General features: G+C 35.2%; 1 protein-coding gene across 1 annotated transcript; it reads left to right on the forward strand.

Annotated features, from left to right (window-relative positions):
* The first annotated feature begins 8477 nt into the window (after window positions 1-8477).
* Window positions 8478-21408, forward strand: LOC132311967 (uncharacterized). Its single transcript, XM_059810152.1, has 12 exons — window positions 8478-8663; window positions 8983-9082; window positions 12889-13016; window positions 13101-13251; window positions 13362-13471; window positions 15205-15288; window positions 15379-15427; window positions 15551-15642; window positions 16895-17033; window positions 17266-18451; window positions 20348-20458; window positions 20544-21408. The coding sequence occupies exons 2-12, from the start codon at window positions 8990-8992 to the stop codon at window positions 21179-21181; spliced, it is 2781 nt and encodes a 926-aa protein (XP_059666135.1). The 5' UTR covers window positions 8478-8663; window positions 8983-8989; the 3' UTR covers window positions 21182-21408.
* The last annotated feature ends 731 nt before the right edge of the window (window positions 21409-22139 follow it).

Below are 22139 nucleotides of genomic sequence, written 5' to 3' on the forward strand. Positions count from 1 at the left end.
AGCAGAACGGGGTTGCAAAGCAAAAAAATCGTCACTTATTGGAGGTTGTTCGTGCTTCATTGATAGAAGATCATATACCGTTATCGTATTGGGGAGAAGCACTTACCTCTGCCTCATATCTAATAAATCGAGTACAATCCAGCTCTATTGACTTCCAGACACCATTGCAAGCTTTCACTGACACAATTTTTGCCCCAACCGTCCCAAATCTACCTCATTATGTCTTTGGTTGTGTAGCCTTTGTACACCTCCATAAGTATCAGTGCAACAAGCTAACTCCTCGAGCATTGCGATATGTTTTTCTCGGATATGCTCTTCGTAAAAAAAGGGTATCGTTGTTATCACCCTCCAACTCGACGAATGTTTCTCACCATGAATGTTGTCTTCCATGAAGACTCAATGTATTTTTCCTCTGCGTCTGAACTTCAGGGGGAGTACCAGAAAGAAGTTTAGACTCTCGATTATGATTATCACACTTTTGAGGAGGCGATTCTAATAGTGATGACTCACAAGTTGAACCAGCCAATCAAGAATCGGGCGAATTGGATTCGAGTGATATAAGTTTGGATCAAAGTGGTGATGAATACCTAGAAATGGCACCAACTCCACCGTCGTCTGCGTTTGAGTCCCTCGTAACTGATATATCAAACCAATCGCTTGCTGAGGCTGTTCCTGATTTACTGCCTGAGCCACGTAGAAAACAATTGTCACAGCGTCACATTAGAGGTATTCCTAAACCCACATATGAACCCAAACTGTCTAGTAAAGTTAAGTATCCCAAGAGTCATTATGTGTCAAACCATCATTTGTCAGAATCAAATTTGTCATTTGTAAATCAATTATCTACTGTATCTATTCCTAACAGTGTGCAGGAAGCCCTAGCTGACCCAAGGTGGAAAGTAGCTATAGAAGAGGAGATGAAATCCTTACAAAAAAATAACACTTGGGAACTCATTGATCCTCCACCAGGAAAGAAACCAGTAGGATGTCGATGGATCTACACTGTGAAGTATAAAGCCGATGGCACAGTTGAATGCTTTAAAGCAAGATTGATGGCAAAAGGTTACACCCAAACCTATGGAATCGATTACACAGAGACGTTCGCACCTGTAGCCAAAATCAACACAGTTCGGGTCTTGTTATCTGTAGCTGCAAACTTGGATTGGCCATTGTAACAATTCGATGTGAAGAATGCCTTTCTGCATGGAGAATTATCTGAAAAAGTCTACATGGATCTCCCCCCAGGATGCATGATACCCGAAAAGTATAGTCGGAAGGTCTGCAGGTTAAATAAATCATTATATGGGTTGAAACAATCTCCGAGAGCATGGTTTGGAAGCTTCACAAAGTCGATGATAGCCTTTGGCTACCGTCAGAGTAATTCAGACCACACATTATTCATGAAGAAACAACAGGGTAAGATCACTGCACTCATTGTATATGTAGATGTCATGGTGGTTACAGGGAATGATCCTGAAGAAATGAAGACTCTCAAGAAGTACTTGTCCAGAGAATTCGAAATGAAAGATCTAGGTTCTTTGAGATATTTTCTTGGGATCGAAGTATCTCAATCTAATAAAGGAACCTTTATATCTCAAGGAAAATATGCCTTAGATCTTTTACAAGAGATTGGCATGACAGCAGGTTAACCAGCTGAGACACCAGTGGAAGAAGGACTGAAGTTTTGTGTTGAGTCCAATCAAGTACCTGCTGATAAAGGAAGATACCAAAGACTTGTAGGGAGATTGATATACTTAGCACACACGAGACCAAATCTGGCTTATGCATTAAGCATTGTTAGCCAGTTTATGCATGATCCTGGAGAGCAACATATGAATGCAGGTGTACACATTTTGAGGTATCTGAAATCTACTCCTGGAAAAGGAATTTTGTTCACTAAAAATGCTGGTTATCAAAACATAGATGCATATACTGATGCTGATTGGGCTGGAGCTATAGATGATAGGCGATTTACTTCTGGTTACTTCACTTTTGTAGGAGGTAATCTTGTTACATGGAGAAGCAAGAAACAAAATGTCGTTGCTCGCTCGAGTGCAAAAGCTGAATTCAGAGGTATGGCGCTTGGACTTTGTGAAACTTTGTGGTTAAGACTTCTATTGCGGGATTTAGGTTATCTACCTGGGCAACCGATTCGACTATATTGTGATAATAAAGCAACATGTGATATTACCCATAATTCAGTTCAACATGATCGTACGAAGCATGTCGAAATAGACAGATTGTTCATTAAGAAGAAGTTGGATGGAAAAATGGTGGAGTTGCCTAAGATTCGATCTGAGAATCAACTAGCAGACATTCTCACCACAGCAATCTCAAATCAAGTGTTTTCAAAATTTTTAGACAAGTTGGGCATGTGTGACATCTATACACCAACTTGAGGGGGAGTGTTAAGATTTTACCTATTATAATCCGGGATTATACAGATCCTACAGCTATAGGATTGAATTATTTACTTCGTGATTTAGGGCTGATTAGTAGGTAATTTGTTTCCCAAGTATTGTATATTTAGTTACCTATTTTAGCTATGTATTACTCTATAAATTGGATGTAATACCATCGTGAATATTATTGAATTGAGTTTTTAATCCTCACATTCGTTCTTTGAATTTCAAGGACACCAGATCGAGGATTAGGTTTGACTCTGATGCCAATTATAACGAGTGGACATTTGTTCATTTACCAAAAAATTTAAGCTATTTGAATGTTCTACGTACCTATTGTAACAAGGGTCATTTGTCCCACTTCGAATTATTGGGTATAAATGGGTGGGTATGCAACACTACCTAACAGTTTGAGCTTTTGGGTAAATGGACAAGCGTCTATCCGTTACAGTTGGTGTCAGAACCAGACCCAATCCTTGATCTGGTGACACACCAAGGCCAGGCCCCGAAGGCGTCTAGGTGAGGGACAAAAATCAGCTCCAGTGCACTTTTCACTGGAGTCTGTCCAGTGACGATCCAACAGCTCAGATCAAATCCACATCAGCTCACTTGCATTGTCAACATCCATTAAATGCCATCTCACCACCTAGTCAGCCACTTAAGTAACAAAGTTACTGACATGCCATTTTTTTTACCACATATACAGATACCCATATAATATATACTTATACATTATATGTTATATAATATATCATATACAAAATAATTTTATTCCATTATACTTTACCTTTACCTTTAAAAAAAAAAACCATCATACTTTACCTTTACCTTTTCATAAAAACCTTAATTTCTTCTTCTTCATCATCATTTTGCTCTGGTTCGTCTTTCTTCTTCTACCCCCACCATCATTTTGCTCCGGTTCATCTTTTTTCTTCTACCCCACTGTTATATATTTCCAATCTAAATCTTGTTTAAAGCTGTGAAGAGAAAGATTCACAAATTCTTTTAGTAAGGTATTTTACATTTGGGAAACTTGAAATCTTAATGGCTACTACATCTTGTTTTTACTATATTATTTGTAGATAAAAAAATAAAAAATAAAAAATAAAAACTAGGTTTTGCTTGGATTGCATTTCAGAGAATAGTTCTCAAGAACAGTTCTCAGTTTTTTCAGATCTCAAACCTGCTTGGTTAAGAGAATTTACAAAACAGTATCCAGAAAACAAAAACTCATAAAACTACTTGGTTGTATAAGTTTTAAAAAATAGTTTTCTAAACTAAGAAAATAAATAAAAATATTATTAGACCTCACACTTTTACTTCTTTAATTTATGATATTAACTATTAATGTAAATAAGTACTAGGGGTAAATTCATTTTAGCTAGTATTCTTAACTTAATAAAAGTTGTACAAATACAATATATCAAGTTTAATTACAATCCTTTTTTTGCATAACTCCAAAATGGAGGTTCTGTTTGGTGCTTGGGAGTAAGCTGGCGTCCAAAGATCTCTATGAAGTCATTAAAGTGTCCTTTTGGAGTTATGCAGAAAGAGGACTTTGGAGTTTAGATTTTGAAGTTTTGGTTAGCGCTACTGTGCAAGCTGGTGTTGAAGACATTGTTGTGTCATTTTGAGTTATATTGTCCTTAAGATAAGGACTTTTGTTTATATGGATGTATTTTGTTTCCCTTTTACGGGGCTCCATGTACATTTTTCCTAATTTATACACAAGCTTACCTTTTAAACAAAAAAAAAAAGTTTAATTAAAATTTGACTAAACTTAAATACAATAAAAGAGTTACATTAAACATTGTAAATTAAACATAGTAAAGGTATAGCAAAACAAAGTTTTCATAACATCAAACAAAATAAATTGTCTCCCACGTAATATAACATAAAGTCACATGCATATAAAAAAATAAAAAATATTCATATTTTATGCACTTCATAGTACAAGTCAGAAATCGTGTATATATATCATATTTTATGGCACTTCATTCTACTAGTCTACTGTGCTATGAAAAAAATATATACGTGGTAATGGGATGACTGGGGTCAACTCAAGACTGCCCTATCGTAACTTTTGTCCTTAGCACACATTCATTTGGCCATAGTTTAAAGTCTAAAGCGAGTTTACTGAAAAATATGATTGGTATAACGTCTAAAGAGAGACGAGGAATCACGCGTTTGACATGGGCCCCAACATTAAAAAGAAAGAAAAAAAAGAAAAAGGAAAAGAAAAAAGAAAAATAATAAAGTTGTAGTTAGATACAAACTAGTGGGCATTCATATCAATCTTCTCAACTATTTTATATGTTGTTTTACCTTTTTAGTCACTCTCTATAATCATGTAATTAAAAATAAAAAAAAAATATGAAAGGCCTTAGAAAATAAACCAGGAGCATTTATTATTATTTTATTTTATTTTATTTTATTAATGTAGAAGCTATAAAAAAAAATAGGGCTAAGTATCTAAAACACCTCTAAAGTTTACGTTTTGAACAAATAACACCCTTATTTTATTTAGTTATTTAATTTTGTTAGATTCGTATTAAAATTACGAAAATATTTTACAAAACCGATTTTCGCCCCGCCCCTGCCCCGTTTAATAAACGATTTTGAGGTGAAGATGTGGGTGGCTATTCTAAATGGGGATGGGATCGAATGACATTTCCCGCCCCAAACCATCCGTTGTCATCCATACTCGCACCATTGATCTCGGCCAATTACTAATTGAAGTGTAAGTAAACAATTTAAATAAAATTGACATATTTATTTATATGTCAATTAGTGATTGACCGAGATCACTTAATTCCGGAACTATATTGTAATTCCTTTATTTATTTTCTTGATAGTCCATACTTACTTTTTGCTAGTGACTTATGGTATTTTTCAATTAAATTTCATCACTTATAAGCAGATTTTCTTACATTTTCTATCGAACCGTTTGTATCACGCATTCGAATTCAGTGTGTTGTTACTCATTTTGTCTTCAGATTGTACTATTCATTTGAACTTATAGTGTTTTGTTACCGATGTATTTTATATTAATGCACTTAAGTGATTATTTTTATAATTTATATGTCATATCCATTTATTTTCATTTTCAGAAAAAAAGAAAATATTTATTCAGTATGATATCATAAAAATTAAATAATGAAAAACACACTTCATTTTCATTTTCTCTTGATAAGCAGCATGATTAAATAATGAATTAAGTTACAAATACATTGTCTCAACATTTCACATGATTTTCAGATTTGATTTTCATAACAAACATGCTATGCACATGCATATTTTTATTTCATTTTTCGTTCTTAAAATCACCACAACAATCAAAACAGTAATTTTTTCATCCATTTCACTTGTTGCGCTTAGTACCTTTAAAATGTAATTACCACATTGACCATGACTTGGCAATTTAAGATTTTAATTCGAGCCTCACATCAATCTCATGGAAATAGTAAATAGAAACAAAATGACAGATATCACAACTAATTACAATAGACCTTTCTTTTTAGGCACTCAAAGATGGTTCATTGTCAATATATATGTCCTGAAAATTTGGTGGCAATGGCAACTTGTTAGTTACTAATCTATATATATTCCCATACACAATAAAAATTTGGCGCCGCGCTTGCAATGGGCACATTCAAACCCTCCTACTAGACACGTGTAGTAGCAAAGTGCAACGAAAGCAACCAATTTTTTCTCCACATACACCATCATGGTTTATAAAATCACCAAATATTTTGAAGTTAGTAAACTCACCGACAAACACATATCATTTAAATTTTATTAAATATTTTGAATTTACTTGTTAACCATGGAATCATGCGTGTAAAAAAACTTTTAACATTAACTTGACTTATTAAGTAAAACACAAAATAACAATATCTTACATTTACTTTAGCAAAATTACAAAACCTATCCTATGTATTAAAACTTAATGATTGGTAACACTTTTCCCATTCCCTTAACGGCGAAGTCAGGCCAATAATAAAGTTGGGTTTATGCCAATGAAACAAAAACTGAGAATACCATTTTTATCCTTCAAATGCATGAAATACAACAACTACTATTTTAAATGCGAGGAAAATTAGTAAAATTATAACTTGCTTTACCGTGGTAGTTGTACAATATAATTTCTAAATACATAAATAAAGTATATATAAATTTGCAAAAGTAGAAGGGAGGTCGATGAGATACAAGAATAATATATTATCTGTCAAGGGCAAAATATAAAATTACATTTATACTCGCCTCATATGCCTCATGTGATCAATTAAAATTTATAATTTATGTTAAAGTTTCTTTATAATATCTTATTCAACCTTTTGAATTCACATTTCTTAATTATAGACTATTTGACTACGGCTACACAAAAATTCGGTAAAATTGAAAATCTAAATCGGACCTAACCGAATTGGACAATTTGGTTTGGTTTACCAATGGTTGGTTCAATCACTGTTTCAAATTTGTGAAATCGTCAAAATACAATTTGGTTACGATTTGACGTCCTTTAAGTTTGAACCGAACCAAACCGAACTGTTAAATTATATACATATATATATATGTATGTATATTAAATTATACATATAATATAATATAATTCTATAGTGGCGGAATATTGTTGATTTCCTGAATTGTAGTATGTTGTTGAATTAGTAATTCTAAATGTATTATGGTATTAGCAGTCTTGAAGGTGTTCACTAATTCATTTCGGTTCTAGAAGTGACAGAAAAAAATAAATTAGAAGTTCGGAATATATTAACAGTTTTGAATGTATTAACTTATATTTTATAAGTGAACGTATTAGCAATTATGAATATGTTGGTTATCTTGTTTATTGTTGTGCATTTGGATTTTGAAATATAAATATTTCTATAACATTAAAAATAATAATAATAATAATAATAAAAAGATGAACTGTGGAATCAAATCGAACTGAATCGGTGTTTCACGGTTTGGTTTAGTTTGGTTCAGTTCTTTTGGTCAAATGGCTTAGTTTGATTCTACATTTTTTGTAACCATTATATATGCTCAAACCGAATCGTGTGCACCCTTAGATTTCACATTGTTGATATAATGAATAAAGTGCATTTCTTTGTCTGCCGTCGCTAAAAAAAAAAATAAAAAAAATGCATGTGAGGTGTCTGGTAACATATTTTATAAAGTATTTTTTACAATTAAAGTATATTTTAATTTATTTTGTAACAAACAAATTAAAAACTATAGAATGTTACCATATTTAATAATAACAACTTGTAAAAGGAAGAGTGATTTTGTCTTTATAAAAAAAAGGACAAAATTGTATAAAAAACAGTTACCAAATATATACAATCTCTACCCATAACACATTTTAGATTCATACAAAAGTTTTATAGAGCAAAATTTGACATTCATTAAAAGTACTTTTAGTAGTTATTAAATACATTTAAACGCTCTATTTAAAAAAAAAAATTCAAAAGAAGGCTCCTGTGTTGGCTTTGTTGTTGAAATGAAAAAAACGCTTTTGTCACTATAGCTTTAAAAAAATTATTGTTGGTGAAAAATATGTTAAGTGTTTGGTGACATAATATAATAAATATTTTTTATAATTAAATAAAATTTTAATTTGTTTAATAATAATTTTTTTTAAAAGTTATGTATTGCTAATTTTACAATAATATCTTTTAATATAATGTCACTATATTTGATAATAGTAACTTAGGCTATACTTATCTTTATAAAAAATAAAAAGGACAAAATTGTATAAAAAAAAAAATCTAAAATATAGAATCTCTATTTGGAATACAATTTTTAAAGTTCCAAATTAAACTATTACCAAACACGCCTAAATAAAATTTTTTTTTTTTTAATTGAAAAACAATCGCAAAGGGTTTTGCACTGAAAGTCTATAACATATATTCTAGAAGCACCTATAATTTTTGCCCTCGGTATATATTTTGGAATTAATAGAAAAAACAATTATTTAATTACGCTAAATTTGAGGGGAGTTTTTGGTAAATTACTAAAGAAAAAACAAGGAAAAAGAAGACAGCTATCAATGAAAGGCATCCAGAATAGCCGTCTCAATCCTGTGGCTTTCAATACCTTTGCCGTACCTCTCTACTGCAGTTGGTTTCTCTCTCGCTCTATCCCTCTCTCTCTCTCTTTCTACATTTGTCTCTGCTTTTCGATCAGCCACTGTGAGTTGTTAAGCTCAGATTCACAAAACCCTAGCCATCTTCTTTCCGCTATATTCATAGCATCTTCAATGTGAGCCTCTCTCTTGCTCTCCCTAGATTTATGTATGTATATATATATATACATATATGGAATACATGTTTTTTGATTACTCTATTCTTGATTCATTTGATACGGCGTTCTTGTTTTGTGTTTCTTATCTCTTGATTTATCTGCCAAATGCATTATGTTTTCGTGATTCTGATCGGCATATAGAAGGCTGTTTTGGATGGCATCTGTTTCCTACATTAGGGTTTATGAAACCCTTCTTTCTCTCTTTTCATGTATATATTTGTATATATAATGATTAATATTTAGTTAAATTTATCTTTTTTGTTGTTGAATTCATTAGTGCAATCATGAGCAACGAAGAAGAAAAGAGATGCCCTCTCTGCGCAGAAGAGATGGACTGGACGGATCAGCAATTGAAGCCTTGTCAATGTGGTTACCAGGTTTGACATTCTAGTCTCTGTAGAAATTTGGATATGGAGCATTTCAATATTATTTAAAGTAGGTTTCATTTTTTTCAGGGTTTTGATTCTGGTTATTCCAACTAATTTGTTCCCCATTTTCGTGTGGATCATTGCAACAATATTTTTCCTTTGAGTGCGTCTTGGTCAATTTTTTCACTTGGCCTTCACGATGCAGCTGTTGTTTGATCTTATATTGCCACGAACTAGTTGGAATATGAATAAAAAGTTATCCTGGAACAAGAGTCAATGGTGCAATTTAATACCCTCTTTTTTGATAAGTACTTGTTTTAGTCACTCTTTAGCAAAGTGGCTGTCTTTATTAAAATTATTTTGTTTCTTCAATGATGAGTTCTTGATTTCTAGAGTACTTAACCTAACTGTTTTCCAACTATGTGCATCAACAGCCTCATTCTGGCTGCCTGAAATTGAGCGAGTAGGTTTGAGTACCCAAATTAACTAGCATGTCTTCTTGGTTCATTAATTAAAATGCTTCATTGCTTGATTTAAGAGTGAACTCACGAGATGCATATAACGTCCTAGTTTCAAATGGGTTAAATAGCATCAGTATTCACATCATAATGTTTACAGCATGCCTAACTTCTTCATAGAAAATGCAACTGAATGTTCGTTTTGACTGGAGGTTATATTGGTCTTAACATGTACTGCATCACAATTACCTTTAATATTGCCTGAAGAGGTACATCTTTGATTAAGAAAAGGATCCTGCATTTTGTAGTTTCATTAGCCCAGAATTATCTTTTACTTTCAAAGTAATTTTGCTCACCACTTTTCAACAATTGGTGAATTTTTGCTGTTTAGTTGTGGTATCGCGATGAAAGTTAGTTAGAAGTGGTCATTCATGGCATATGCAAATGCAATTTTCCTTTGGTGTTGCTGGATGCATATCTTCTCTCTCTTAAACTTTGTCTTATAAACTTTTATGTGCTTAAATGAACATCATGTTTAGGGGTTGCACCTTTGTCCCACTTGGAGAAAATTGATTTGAATGGGTATTTAGGCCAATTCGTTTTGGTGGTTTGGGTCTTAGAAGATTGGTGCCTTTCAATAAGGCTCTTCTTGGTAAATGGTTTTGGAGATTTGGGGTGGAGAGGCATTGGCTTTGGAGGAGGGTCGTTGCTTGTCGTTTTGGGGAGTCTAGAGGAGGGTGGTGTTCTTTGGAGGTGCGTGGCCCTTGGGGTGTGGGGGTTTGGAAAGTCATTCGGAAGGGATGGGATGAGTTTTCCAAACACGTTCGTTTTCGCATTAGGGATGGTAGGAGGATCAGTTTTTGGGAGGATGTGTGGTGTGGGGATTCTCCTCTCGCCATCTCTTTTCCTCATCTTTTTAGGATTGCTACGGATAGGCAGGCCATGGTGGTTAACTGTTATCATCTTCATGGTGGGACTCTTGTTTGGGATGTTCGATTCAGGCGGTTGTTTCGGGATTGGGAGATTGAGGAGGCCATTCGTTTTTTGGAGTTGTTGTATCGCTAGAGGATTGTGGATGGGGTTTCTGATTGTTGGTCCTGGGTTTCAACCTCTCATGGGCGCTTTGAGGTTAAATCCTTTTTCAGATGCCTCACGGATGTTACTAGAGCTCGCTTCCCTTGGAAGGCTGTTTGGCGCTCTAAGGCTCCTCTCAAGGTGGGTTTTTTTTGCTTGGTCTGCTGTTTTGGGAAGGATCTTAACCCAAGATAATTTGAGAAGGCGAAATCAGGTGGTGGTCAATCGTTGCTATTTGTGTCTTCGGGATGAGGAAACTGTGGATCACCTTCTCCTCCATTGCACCATGGTTAGAGACTGCTGGAATTTGATGTTTGGCTTGTTTGGGATTCTTTGGGTTATGCCTGGATCCGTTAGAGGGTTGATTGAGGCTTGGAGAGGTTGCCGTGTGGGGCCTCACATTCTGGATGCTTGGAGGGCTACGCCTCTTTGTGTGTGGTGGTGTATTTGGCTTGAGAGGAATAGAAGATATTTTGATGGGAAAGAGTTGTCGATTTCTACTCTTAAATTCTCTATTATTTCCACCCTTTTTGTTGGGTTTCTGGGAGAGATCATAGATCTTTAGAGGAAATTGTCGATTTTTTGGGCTCTTTGAAGGCTTAAAGGTCCTTGGTGGCCTTGTGTATATCTTCAAGGCTTCGCTCCCCTTTTGAGTGCTTTTATAAAATTTTCTTACTTATCAAAAAAAAAAAAAAAGTTTCTGAATTAGAAGCTGGAATTGTTTTTCATTTTTGAGTAGCCTGAACCCAGGAAAAGTTGTCAACTTTATATGTGGTTCAAAAAGATACGGAAGCTATAATCATGTTCTACTTCTGAGTGGCTTGAACCCAGAAAAAAGTTGTCTACTTTGTATTAATTTTTTAAAACCCTAATACATTTAGAGCATTCTGTAACTGATCATTTCATCTGTTTTTCTTATATCTAATTAACAACTGTAAGCTTCTGACAAAAGATGTTTCACTTGGTTTGTTGTGTGTGTGAAGGTATAACTATGTAATCATACCGTAGGACGTAGCAACGCATTGTTGATATTAAAAATCATAAATCATTTTGAAGTTTGTATTTTCATTAATAATAGCTTTGGAAAATTAGGCGATAACCATTCTGCAAATTTGTATTTTCATCAACGTTTATAATCACATTGATGCTGCTTGTGTGTCCAAGGAGTGGGATTTGAACAAAGCGCATATAGTGATGATTGTTTCTGTGGGTTGATCATTTGGTGTCTATCTTCTCATTATAAGATGCTATACCAAAGGTAAAAAAATTGATTTGATTAGCATGGAGTTCCTAGTATGAGTGATTCACTTTGTCACGTGAAATGTTTATTTGAGTACATTAATAGTTATTATATGATTAATTTTTTTTTTCTCTATTTATTATGTTTGCTTAATTCATTATTTCCCTGTAATTCTCTTTAAATAGTAAGTAATAAGTTAATTAACATCTTTGTAATTCCCCCCCCCCCCCCCCCCCCCCCAAAATTTATGTTTTCTTTCATGAGTGTCAATAGTATAATTTAGGTAATAGTTCATAGTTCAAGGGTCTTCAATTTGTTTGGGTCAAATGTTATAGAGCTGGAGATTGTCGATAGCCATAGGCCGTTGCTTGTAGACTCAGAGTTGTGTTTTGGTTGAAAATGTCAAATTTATGAAATAGCCTCTTTTTGTTGGCCTACTAATCAGGAGGATGTGGAAAGTCTTTGGAGGAAGTGAATAGGAGCAAAGTATGCCACACTTGTTAAAAGGGCATTGCTTGGTGCAATGGTAAAACGTTGGGCTGCTAAGTTTTTCTTTTTCCTTTTGTCTTAGATGTATGAGACTACTCTAGTTAGCTCCATATCATATTTTACTTGGGCTCTGATTCAGCCTGGATCAAACGTGACATAGATTTGCTTTGGCTTATTTCCATCCAGATAGTTCTTGTAGTATCCAGTTGACTATGATGAATGAAAACAATGATTTCAGGAGCTAGGCTAGGTAAGTTGCTCAACATTTCTAATTCATGACTTCATTTTAACCAACTAAAAGGAATGGAGGAAGCGGGAGTTCATATTGATGTAATGTGTTACTGTTATGTCTTCAAGCTCCATGTGGTTACATGAAACTAAAGCAAAGAGTCTTCTTCAGTGAACATTGATCTGGTCTTGATAGACTAACCATTTAAATTTTCAATACATATTTATCTTTAGTGACAACATTGTTTTGTGCAGCATTGAAAGATATAAATTGTTGTATGGTGGCAATGATTAATTTATCTATACTGTTCCCCATATAATGATAGGTGTGTGTTTGGTGTTGGCATCACATAATGGACATGGCAGAGAAAGACAAGACAGAGGCACGATGTCCTGCATGTCGGACATCCTATGACAAGGAAAAAATTGTAGGGATGGAAGCAAATTGCGGAAGGTTGCTATTCTTTTGTGACCAAGTTATTTGTCTGCCTGGATTATATAGACATAAAGTTTTACTTTGAATGCTCCTTTTGGCTAGGTTGGTGACCGTCAATACGAATCGAAAACATAAACCACAGAAGGCAAAGCCAAAAACAAATGAAGGGCGAACGGACCTTACCAATGTTAGAGTAATTCAGCGGAAAATGACATATGTCATTGGGCTTCCTCTTATTCTAGCTGATGAAGATGTGCGGAGCTCCTCTACCTCTGTTGTTCTGACAAAAAAGAAAAAAAAACTTCAACTTTGTATTGAGTTATTTCCCTCGGTCTCTGACCATGTTTTTATGGTTTTGAGCAGCTCTTGCAGCGAAAGGAATATTTTGGTCAGTACGGAAGGGTGTCCAAAGTTTCCCTATCTCGAACGGCAAGTGGGGCTATTCAGCAATTTATTAACGACACTTGTAGTGCGTAAGTTTATTTGCTTTTAACTTGAGTAGTAGCTGTTTATATGTGATATTACATTTAATCTAATGTTGTACTCTGAAGTCCTAATTCTTTGTGCTCCAACTCTTAGCCTTCAACCTTTGAGGTTAAATTCTTCCCCATTTTTGGCACCTGGCCTTGAATGCGTGCTACTACCCTGCTTGCTTTTAAGAAGTGCTTGACGTTTCCCTCCATTTGCATGTAAAACTTTCTTCCATCCCCGATACTTCATGTTCTTTCATGATAGTAGATACGAGAAATAATCATCCTTAAGAATGCACATCTACTACCACTATCTTTTTTTAAATTTGAGACATTAATCACAAATCAACTAAGCATTTGTTTGCATACTTTATTATAGAAAATGCGTGTTACAATTTGTCAGTGTTGCCAAATGGTTGATGAACTCCTCCTTAGATGTTCTTTTTTCATTCTTTACATCTTTGGTTGTTTAACAGGAGAAACTACCAGGTTGTACTGGAATAAAATACTTTAAAATATAAGAAAACTTATTTTCCATAATTGTTTTAACGATGGTCATTTCTTTATGTTTCACGGTTCTTAACAGTTCATCTTGTTTATATTTTCTTTCAGTACAATATTGTTTGCTTCTGATATTATATTATTGGACCTGACATGCCGACTATTCACTTGGTTCTTTAACTATTTGGTTCTTTAATTAAGCCATTTAGATCAAACCAGTGCAACCTGTTTAAAGCAGTTGGATTTTTAGCTGTCCTTTGTATTGTGCAAAAAAATAAAAAAAATTTAGCTGTCCTTTGTGGCTTCGACAGTTTTTATTTATTTTTTATATGATAGGATGTTGTAAGACTTGGACATAGTCACACAGATGCCTATCTGCACTGAAAAGGTAGTGGGGTTCAATCTGGATGGAAAGTGCCACATCCGGCTGGCAAATTCTATAGTTAACCTGTTTGAAGTGGCTGGATTCTGAGCTACTGGTGTGGCCCACACAGTTTAACCAATTGTTGCTGTTACAAGTCTAAAAAAATATGGTATATAGGGGGTTTGCAGAAAAAAATAGAGGAAGGGTAATGCCCAATCCGGATGGAAGGTGCTTATTAACCTGCCTCAGTGTCTCTCATCAAGGTTGACAAGGTTTACGGGTTGGGTTTTGGGGGCCTGGCTTTTAACCAAAGAAGGAAAAAGGAATTTCCAATCTCTTTCTGATAGGTGATGTTAGTGACTCCGTCCACTTCTTTAAATATTTGATTGGTAGCAATCAAGTACTAAATTTGTGGATGATGTTTTTAGTTATTTTTGAATTGATCTTTATAATGATGGTTTGTATTAGTTGGAATTCCATTATTACTATTTACAGCCTCGAATTATCGTCAAGTTAAAAGTGTGTTATGTACTTATGTCATAATTAGTACATCACAACATAATTTGTAACGTACCCTGCTGATTGACTGATAAATATTGCCTTGAAAAAGAAGGCAAAAACTATGTTTCGCTAGAAACTGCCAGATATCCTTTTAGTACTGCTGGATATCGTGTAGGGTTTACTCTGGACCTTTTGGTGTTGGACCAAAACACCCTGCAAAGAATGGAGATTTATGGGAGTCTACAGTTCAGACTGTAGTTGTTACAGTCATGCGACTGTTCTTATGTACATAGAATCCTTATTTGGCTGCCCTTTGGTTGTATAATATTATTGTTTGTTAATAATTGTTGTGATCCCTTTGTTTCCTCAGATATATTACTTACTCAAAAGAGGAGGAGGCCATTCGATGTATTCAGTCAGTGCATGGTTTTGTCCTGGAAGGTAGGTATTTAAGGTAAGGACATATTCTCTTTCCCTACCTTTAATTACTTGAACGTGCAATCCATCAGTTATCTTGGTGACCATTTGCAATTTTCTTTTGCAGAGCATCATTTGGGACTGCAAAGTATTGCCATGCATGGTTGAGAAACATGGTATGTATTTAAGTTACTTTGAGTTTATTGATTATGTCAGAATTTCTGTGTGTTAGAGGATTTTTAATGACCCTAAAGAAGAAAAGTGAATTCTAATGGGAATGTTGTCTTCGTTATCTCCAGCCTTGTACAAATCCTACTTGTTTATATTTGCATAACATTGGTGCTGAAGAAGATAGCTTCAGTAAAGATGATGTAGCTGCAGTGCATACAAGGTATCACATGCACACATTTCATTCCTTCTTCATTCTTATATTTACATTCTTTTCATTGCACGGAGACAATGTCAGGATTAACATAGGTTGAAATCTAATGGAAGTGCTTATGCCATATGAGATAACGAGTTGGGTTAATGGATACATATTAGTATATCACCAAAATTTTAGTTTGGATTCATGATGCATTTAGCTCTCTAGCAGTAGAATGATGTGGACTTGTAGATTTAGTTTATCTCAGTTCCTTCTCCAGCGAACTTTATTTCTTAGAAATCTATGATTTGATATCTGCTGACACATATGCATTCCCTGCACCGAAGCACTTGTCTGCAACCTTTATCACTTCATGTGTGAACTTTTGGGCATATGCGTTAAATCGACCTTTCAAAAATCTATAATAATTCTCAAATAAGTAATACATTTACTATTTGGGAAAAAGGTAAGGATGATGATGATGAATAAGTAATACATTTACAAAGGGACTCCACACTGGGTACTTCTGATTCTCTTGACAACAGTCTTGTTGAAGGTTTTCATTGACCCGCCACCCACTAAATTTGAGAAATCATATTCCTGAATGTCCTATTCAGTCTGGTTCTGAAAATGGACAAGGAACAGCTGTGTCAATCAGAGAGATGACATTTTGTAAAGGACTCACCGGTTATGAATAATAATTCAAGGTAAGACATGGCAGTTGATAATTCCTCAAAATGAATTACTTGTATAGATAAAAAAAAATCCTCAAAATGAATTGTTCAACTCTTGGCAAGAAGTCAACAGCATTTCCTTAAGCGTGCTTTTCCACCTAGTATTTTTTCTCCTGCAAATGAATTTTTAACAGTTAATTTTGGGATACTTTTAGTAGTTTGTGGGCACATAGGTGTTCCGTATATTCTCTTTTGCTAGTTTGCTTTGAAATTAATGGTATTGAGTTTTCTTTCATCAAGTTGACATAAATTATGAGAGTTCCTTTTATAACGTTTGCGACAAAATTGAGTCTTGAAAAGCTTATCAAGGCATTAGTCATATTGAACTTTTCTATCTGAGGCTAAGTTCTTTTCATATTTTATGTTTCTATAAGTTTCCTTTCAGTGGTTCAGCTACTCTTGGGAATTTATTTTTCCACTTCCAGCTTCAAATTCGTTTTTGCTTTAGTGCATTCATTTCTTGCTTCAGTTGCATGTTTTGCAAGAATGTTCTTTGGTGCTAGCTCATTGTGTGATTAACTTGAACTTAAATTGTGGTTTTAAAGGAATAGAGTTCAACAAATTGTTGGTGCTACACAATATATGCAACGGCGTTCAGGAAATGTGTTGCCTCCACCAGTGGATGAGCCTTTCAGTATCAATTGTGTTTCTACTGGAAAAGAAGTTGTCAAAAGTGGCTCAAAAGTACGAGTTTTGGTTTCCACATTTGCTATATTGCTTAAAAATATTTTCTGGCCATTTAAAATATGAAGCACTATTTTATTGGGTGTTTAAAACAGTAGTATTGTTTTTAGAATATAAAGGAACTATGTAAAAAAAATTGACGCATTGCTTATCAAAACTTATCAATTGTGTTCATGATATTTGGCGTGGATTTTCCAACCACCTTATTTGATGCATCGTTTTGATTGTCCAGGATGCAGCCCTTACTGCAGTAACTTCGAATGGTCACTTGGCCTGTTCGCTTTCATCATATAAAGATAAAGATGGAAACGGTAAACCGCCTAACAAAATGACTAGTTTTGTAGATATAGTTGGACGGCCTTGTATTTCTGTTCCAGAAAAAGATTGGGATGGTGCTGAAGATACAAAGACCGTGAACTTATGCTCTGAGTTGTCTTCAGTAACCATTCATACTGACAGTAATCTCGTGGCTGAACACTCTGATGCTATGCCCAGTAAAATTGATGCTATGCCATGTAAAATTTCATCTTCCACTCATCTTCCCACTGGACTGCCGGGGAAGAAAGAGGCTCAAGGATATTCAATGGAACCATTTAGGGAACCTTTAAATTTGTCAGCATCAGGGAGAGCTGATTTAAGACCCAGTGATGCGTGCTTTACAAATGAACAATCATTTTTTATGTTTGATTCCGGAAGATCAATATCGCATTGTTCGCGTAGTGATGTAAGAGAAGAATTAGTATCTTCTGATGATCAAAGATCGAAGGATTCTGATAGCTCAAGCCAAACCGGTTGTCTATTTCCTTCATCTTATCCTGTTAAAGATCATTCTATTAATCATGCTTGGCAGCATAAAGAGACCTGTAGTTTAGGTGATTTCGATGTAGATGGTTGCACTGTAAATAATCATGTGGATGAAGCTTCTATACAAGTTACACCTCTAAATTCAATACCAATCGATGGATATGATGAGAGGAAATTCCAAAATTCTGCTGAATCAGATAGGATTTTTAGAAGTTCGAATTCGTTCTCCAATGAAGAAATCATCGAGCAGTTAAGAAGACTTGATAATGATAACTCGGCCAACGATGATAATTTGGCTTTAAATGCAGTGGAGAGCAGCATAATTTCAAATATTTTGTCCATGGATTTTGATGCGTGTGATGATTCCTTGACCTTGCCTCACAGTTTAGCTGAATTATTTGAGGACACTGACAGGCATCATGGTTCTTCCTGGAATTTAAATAATAGCGACCAGTCTGGGTTCTCATTTGCAAAACAAAAGGATTTTGTGAACCAAGTAACTGATTTGGAGTCATCATCTCTCAGTAGCATTGGCCACACGTCAAAAAATTATTCTGCTTTTCAAGGTTCTGTGCAAAACAAGGAAAGCTACTTCTGTAAGCCTCAGCATCATGGTAATGTCATTTGGTTATAGCATTCTTCTATATAACTTCTGATGTTTCTCATATTCTTCTACATATCTTTAGCATCCTTCTAGTTTATACTCAAAATCTGTTCCTTTTCTACTGTTGGCTTACATTTAGCTATGTATCGGTTTGCTTTTCTTTCTTCAACACAAACTATTATGCTGTTTTTTTTTTTCCCAATTGATTGCTGCAAATCCTAGGAATAAGATGTTAGTTGGTGGTTATCTTAGTAGTATGTGATTTCCCCCATGATATTTCACTCCATGTCAGTCATGGTTTAATGTCATCGTTCAGTTGTGTGACTTTTATCTTCGGTAAGATATTTCCGTTTTATGTCATTGTTTTTTTTATAAATGTTCTCCTTGGCATATAATTTACTGCAATGGTACTACAAGGAAGTGCCAAGTCGAGTCTAGTTGGTGGGGAATGCCTAGTCTTTAAGGGGGTTATAAGATGCAGATGCTGGTTTTCTATTCTGGGGTTCTTGTAGTTTATGATGATATTGTAGTTCATGCATGTTTTTCCACGCATGTTTCTTGTTAATGGGGATTCAGATATTAATGTGTTCTACATCGGCCTTCTCCAACTACTACTGTATTGAAGAATGGTGATTTTATTGTTTGTTCTGCTGAATGTGTTTGAAATATTGTTGGTTGGTCTTCCCTCCAATATATGCAGGGAAATACAGGGGCTATTAGCCTATTACTGATGCTTTTCATTTTTAGTACTTGATTTTGCCCCTCTTATAATTTACATCTGTATGTACAAGGTCTGGGAGCATGTGTTTTAGGTTAAAAAATCTCCCTCCCCTCTTCTACAGCTGCTGAGGGATAAATAAGTTTATCAATGAATATTAGTATGCATTCAAGGTTAAAAATTCTTGATACTACAAGTGTGGCTTCTTCTATAGCTGCTGAGGGATGAAAATTTTATAAAATTTGTTGATACTGTATTTGATCTCTTCTTTATGGGACAATTATTATATATACATACATACATATGATGGTAATTTTTTTCATTTTCCGTTCTTTTATTTTTTTGTAGTTTATAAGAGAATTCTGCAATCTAATCATTAGATACAGCTTTACAAGTGTAGAATTTGAAAATTACTTGTATGGCTGCCAAGTTGGCGTTCTGCTACAGAGTGCTTGTAAGACTGAATTCTAGCTAGACTATTGCAAAGTTTGCTGTGGTAGATGGCTAGAACACTTTATTGGGCATGCCAATGATAGCTTTGGAACACGTATTTCCCCTAATATTTGGGGGTGGAAGCGGGGAGGGTTGTAATGTCTTGTATAACAGCTTGTCAAGTTTAGTTGTTATTTTTTATAATTTCCCCCCTTCAAAAACTTTGAGATTCTAGAATCAACTTACATCGCATCTCAGAAGTGGAATGCAGAGAACATGCTGAATATGTAGCGGATTTTCATTATCTAATAGAACATAAGAGTTGGCATCTTTTCAGAAGTTCTCAATGTGTTTATTGTATTGTACTGTCTGAAGATTCGACCATCAATATGCTCTGATTAAGATGATTTTTGTTGCCAGTACTGGCTTCACTAATTTTGAATTTATGTTTTATAGTTAGATTTATCTTTGCAGTTTTTGCAATAGTTTAATATGTGATATTTCCAACGAATCAACTAAATACTTGCCCCCGAAAAAGAAAGAAAGAAATGAATGATAATAAAGATATCTCCAACTAAATGGCTTATACTATCATGTCACAATGATGGTTTTCTGGCTGTGTCCTCTGTCCTGAGCATTCAATTATTTGGTGCCCATTTGGATTGCATACCTGCTTAATGTCAAGCTCTTTGTAACATGATTTTGTTTTACATATTTCAGCGTGTCAGTTTTTCATCTAACAATTCTTTTTAACAGTGTCCAGGGCTCAAAGTTTGACTCCCCCGGGATTTTCAATGCCATCGAGACAGCCACCTCCTGGGTTTTCTGCAAGTGACAGAGCTGACCATGTTCTCAGTGCTCCCTCTGGTTTGCCCCTATCTCTCTCCCCCCAACAATCACGTGATGAGTTAGGAAATTACTAAGCTTTGTTATCTGCCTTCTTTGTATCCAGGGAATCACTTTGCTAAAACTCCCTCCCTGCAAAACAATCAGCATTGTGCACTATCAACAGGAAATATCGGCCACGTTGGTGATTTTGACTTCACTGATCCTGCCATATTACTTGTTGGTAGAGGCAAGCCTACAAATGGTTTGAATGTTAATCCAGGCTTTGATATGAGGCTAGCTTGTAATCCACAAACTAGTGCATACGAAGAGCAGGCAAAACTTTGGCTTATGATGCAGCAGCAACAATCTACAGCTGCTGCACATCAGGACCCAAAAATTTCTCAGTTTTTCATGCAAGAGTCCCCATTTGCACATCAGGAACTGAGGCATCCTGCTCGCTTTGGGGATGGGTTTTCTCCCTTGGGTGATACTTACGGAATTTCTCCAAGGTTTGCGGACCAACACCTGGCTTATAATCCATCCGCCTTCACCCCAATGTCACAGCAGAAATTTGGAAATGTACAAATGTCAAATAGCTTTCAGCCCACTTTGGAAGAGCTCCAACGTAGAAATGAAATTGGCATGGCAGAGCTTCAGAGAAACGAGAGATTAGGATTCAACAAGTTCTTTCCGGGGTATGGAGATTTAATGTTACAGATGCCGAATTCAGGCGATGTATACAGCAAAGTGTATGGGATGTAATTCTCGTTTCTTGTTGAAAATGAATCTGTCCTTTTGACCTTATTAGCCATGTAGATTCAGTAAGATGGAAATTTCTATGGTTAAAAATGATTGATGATACATTTTAGCAGGATTGTCACATTACTGTTTGTTGCAGCTGTCTCTCTTTCAGGAGCTCAAAAACGGATCCTGCTTTTGTAAATCGGATATTATTGAAGATTGTGAAGAAGGAATCATCTGTTTGGAAATTCGTTCTTATTTTAGGTAATTCTGCTTGCAATACTCCAGTTAAGTATTTTATTTTATCAGCAACTTCTAATGAGATGTTTGGTGAATTTCATTGACTGGAAATGTATGCTTTTAATACCCATGCAAATGATAGTCTGATTATGATCTAATCTCGAGGCTTGGCAAATTCTACAAGATGGTGGAATTGTACCTATGGTGGGAAGGTAGTGAATGCTATGGAATTGATTTATATACAGGTGATTTGTTTCCCTTTTGTTGAAGACTGGGAAATGGGGTATTACCCTGTATCTTAGTTGGAAGAGCGCCCAACTTCCCGAGCCGAGCAGGTGTGCCTGTGTGTGAATCCCCTCTTTCCCTAGTTTGCCGGGGAAAAATGAGGGAGGGAGGGACTGTTGAAATCTAAAGAATGTATACTCTTTTCACACAGCATACATGGAATGTTTTCAGTGCTGCTCATCTGAATGGTTAGAGCTGCAAAAGTAGGTCAGAATTTAATTATCGGTAGAGCGCCCAACTTCCCGAGCCGAGCAGGTGTGCCTGTGTGTGAATCCCCTCTTTCCCTAGTTTGCCGGGGAAAAATGAGGGAGGGAGGGACTGTTGAAATCTAAAGAATGTATACTCTTTTCACACAGCATACATGGAATGTTATCAGTGCTGCTCATCTGAATGGTTAGAGCTGCAAAAGTAGGTCAGAATTTAATTATCGGACCCAGATCCTCTTAAGTTGTAT

Source organism: Cornus florida, unplaced genomic scaffold, assembly GCF_030987335.1.
Source record: "Cornus florida cultivar Cherokee Brave unplaced genomic scaffold, ASM3098733v1 CherokeeBrave_3.0.0_Hap2_Chr06, whole genome shotgun sequence".
Lineage (NCBI taxonomy): Eukaryota > Viridiplantae > Streptophyta > Magnoliopsida > Cornales > Cornaceae > Cornus > Cornus florida.

Bases quoted from the DNA above. Each gene is read 5' to 3' on its own strand.
- LOC132311967 (XM_059810152.1), top strand. From the start codon at position 8,990: ATGAGCAACGAAGAAGAAAAGAGATGCCCTCTCTGCGCAGAAGAGATG. The intron at 13,252-13,361 runs GTGCGGAGCTCC...GGTTTTGAGCAG, and splicing joins TTATTCTAGCTGATGAAGAT to CTCTTGCAGCGAAAGGAATA. The intron at 13,472-15,204 runs GTAAGTTTATTT...TTGTTTCCTCAG, and splicing joins ATTAACGACACTTGTAGTGC to ATATATTACTTACTCAAAAG.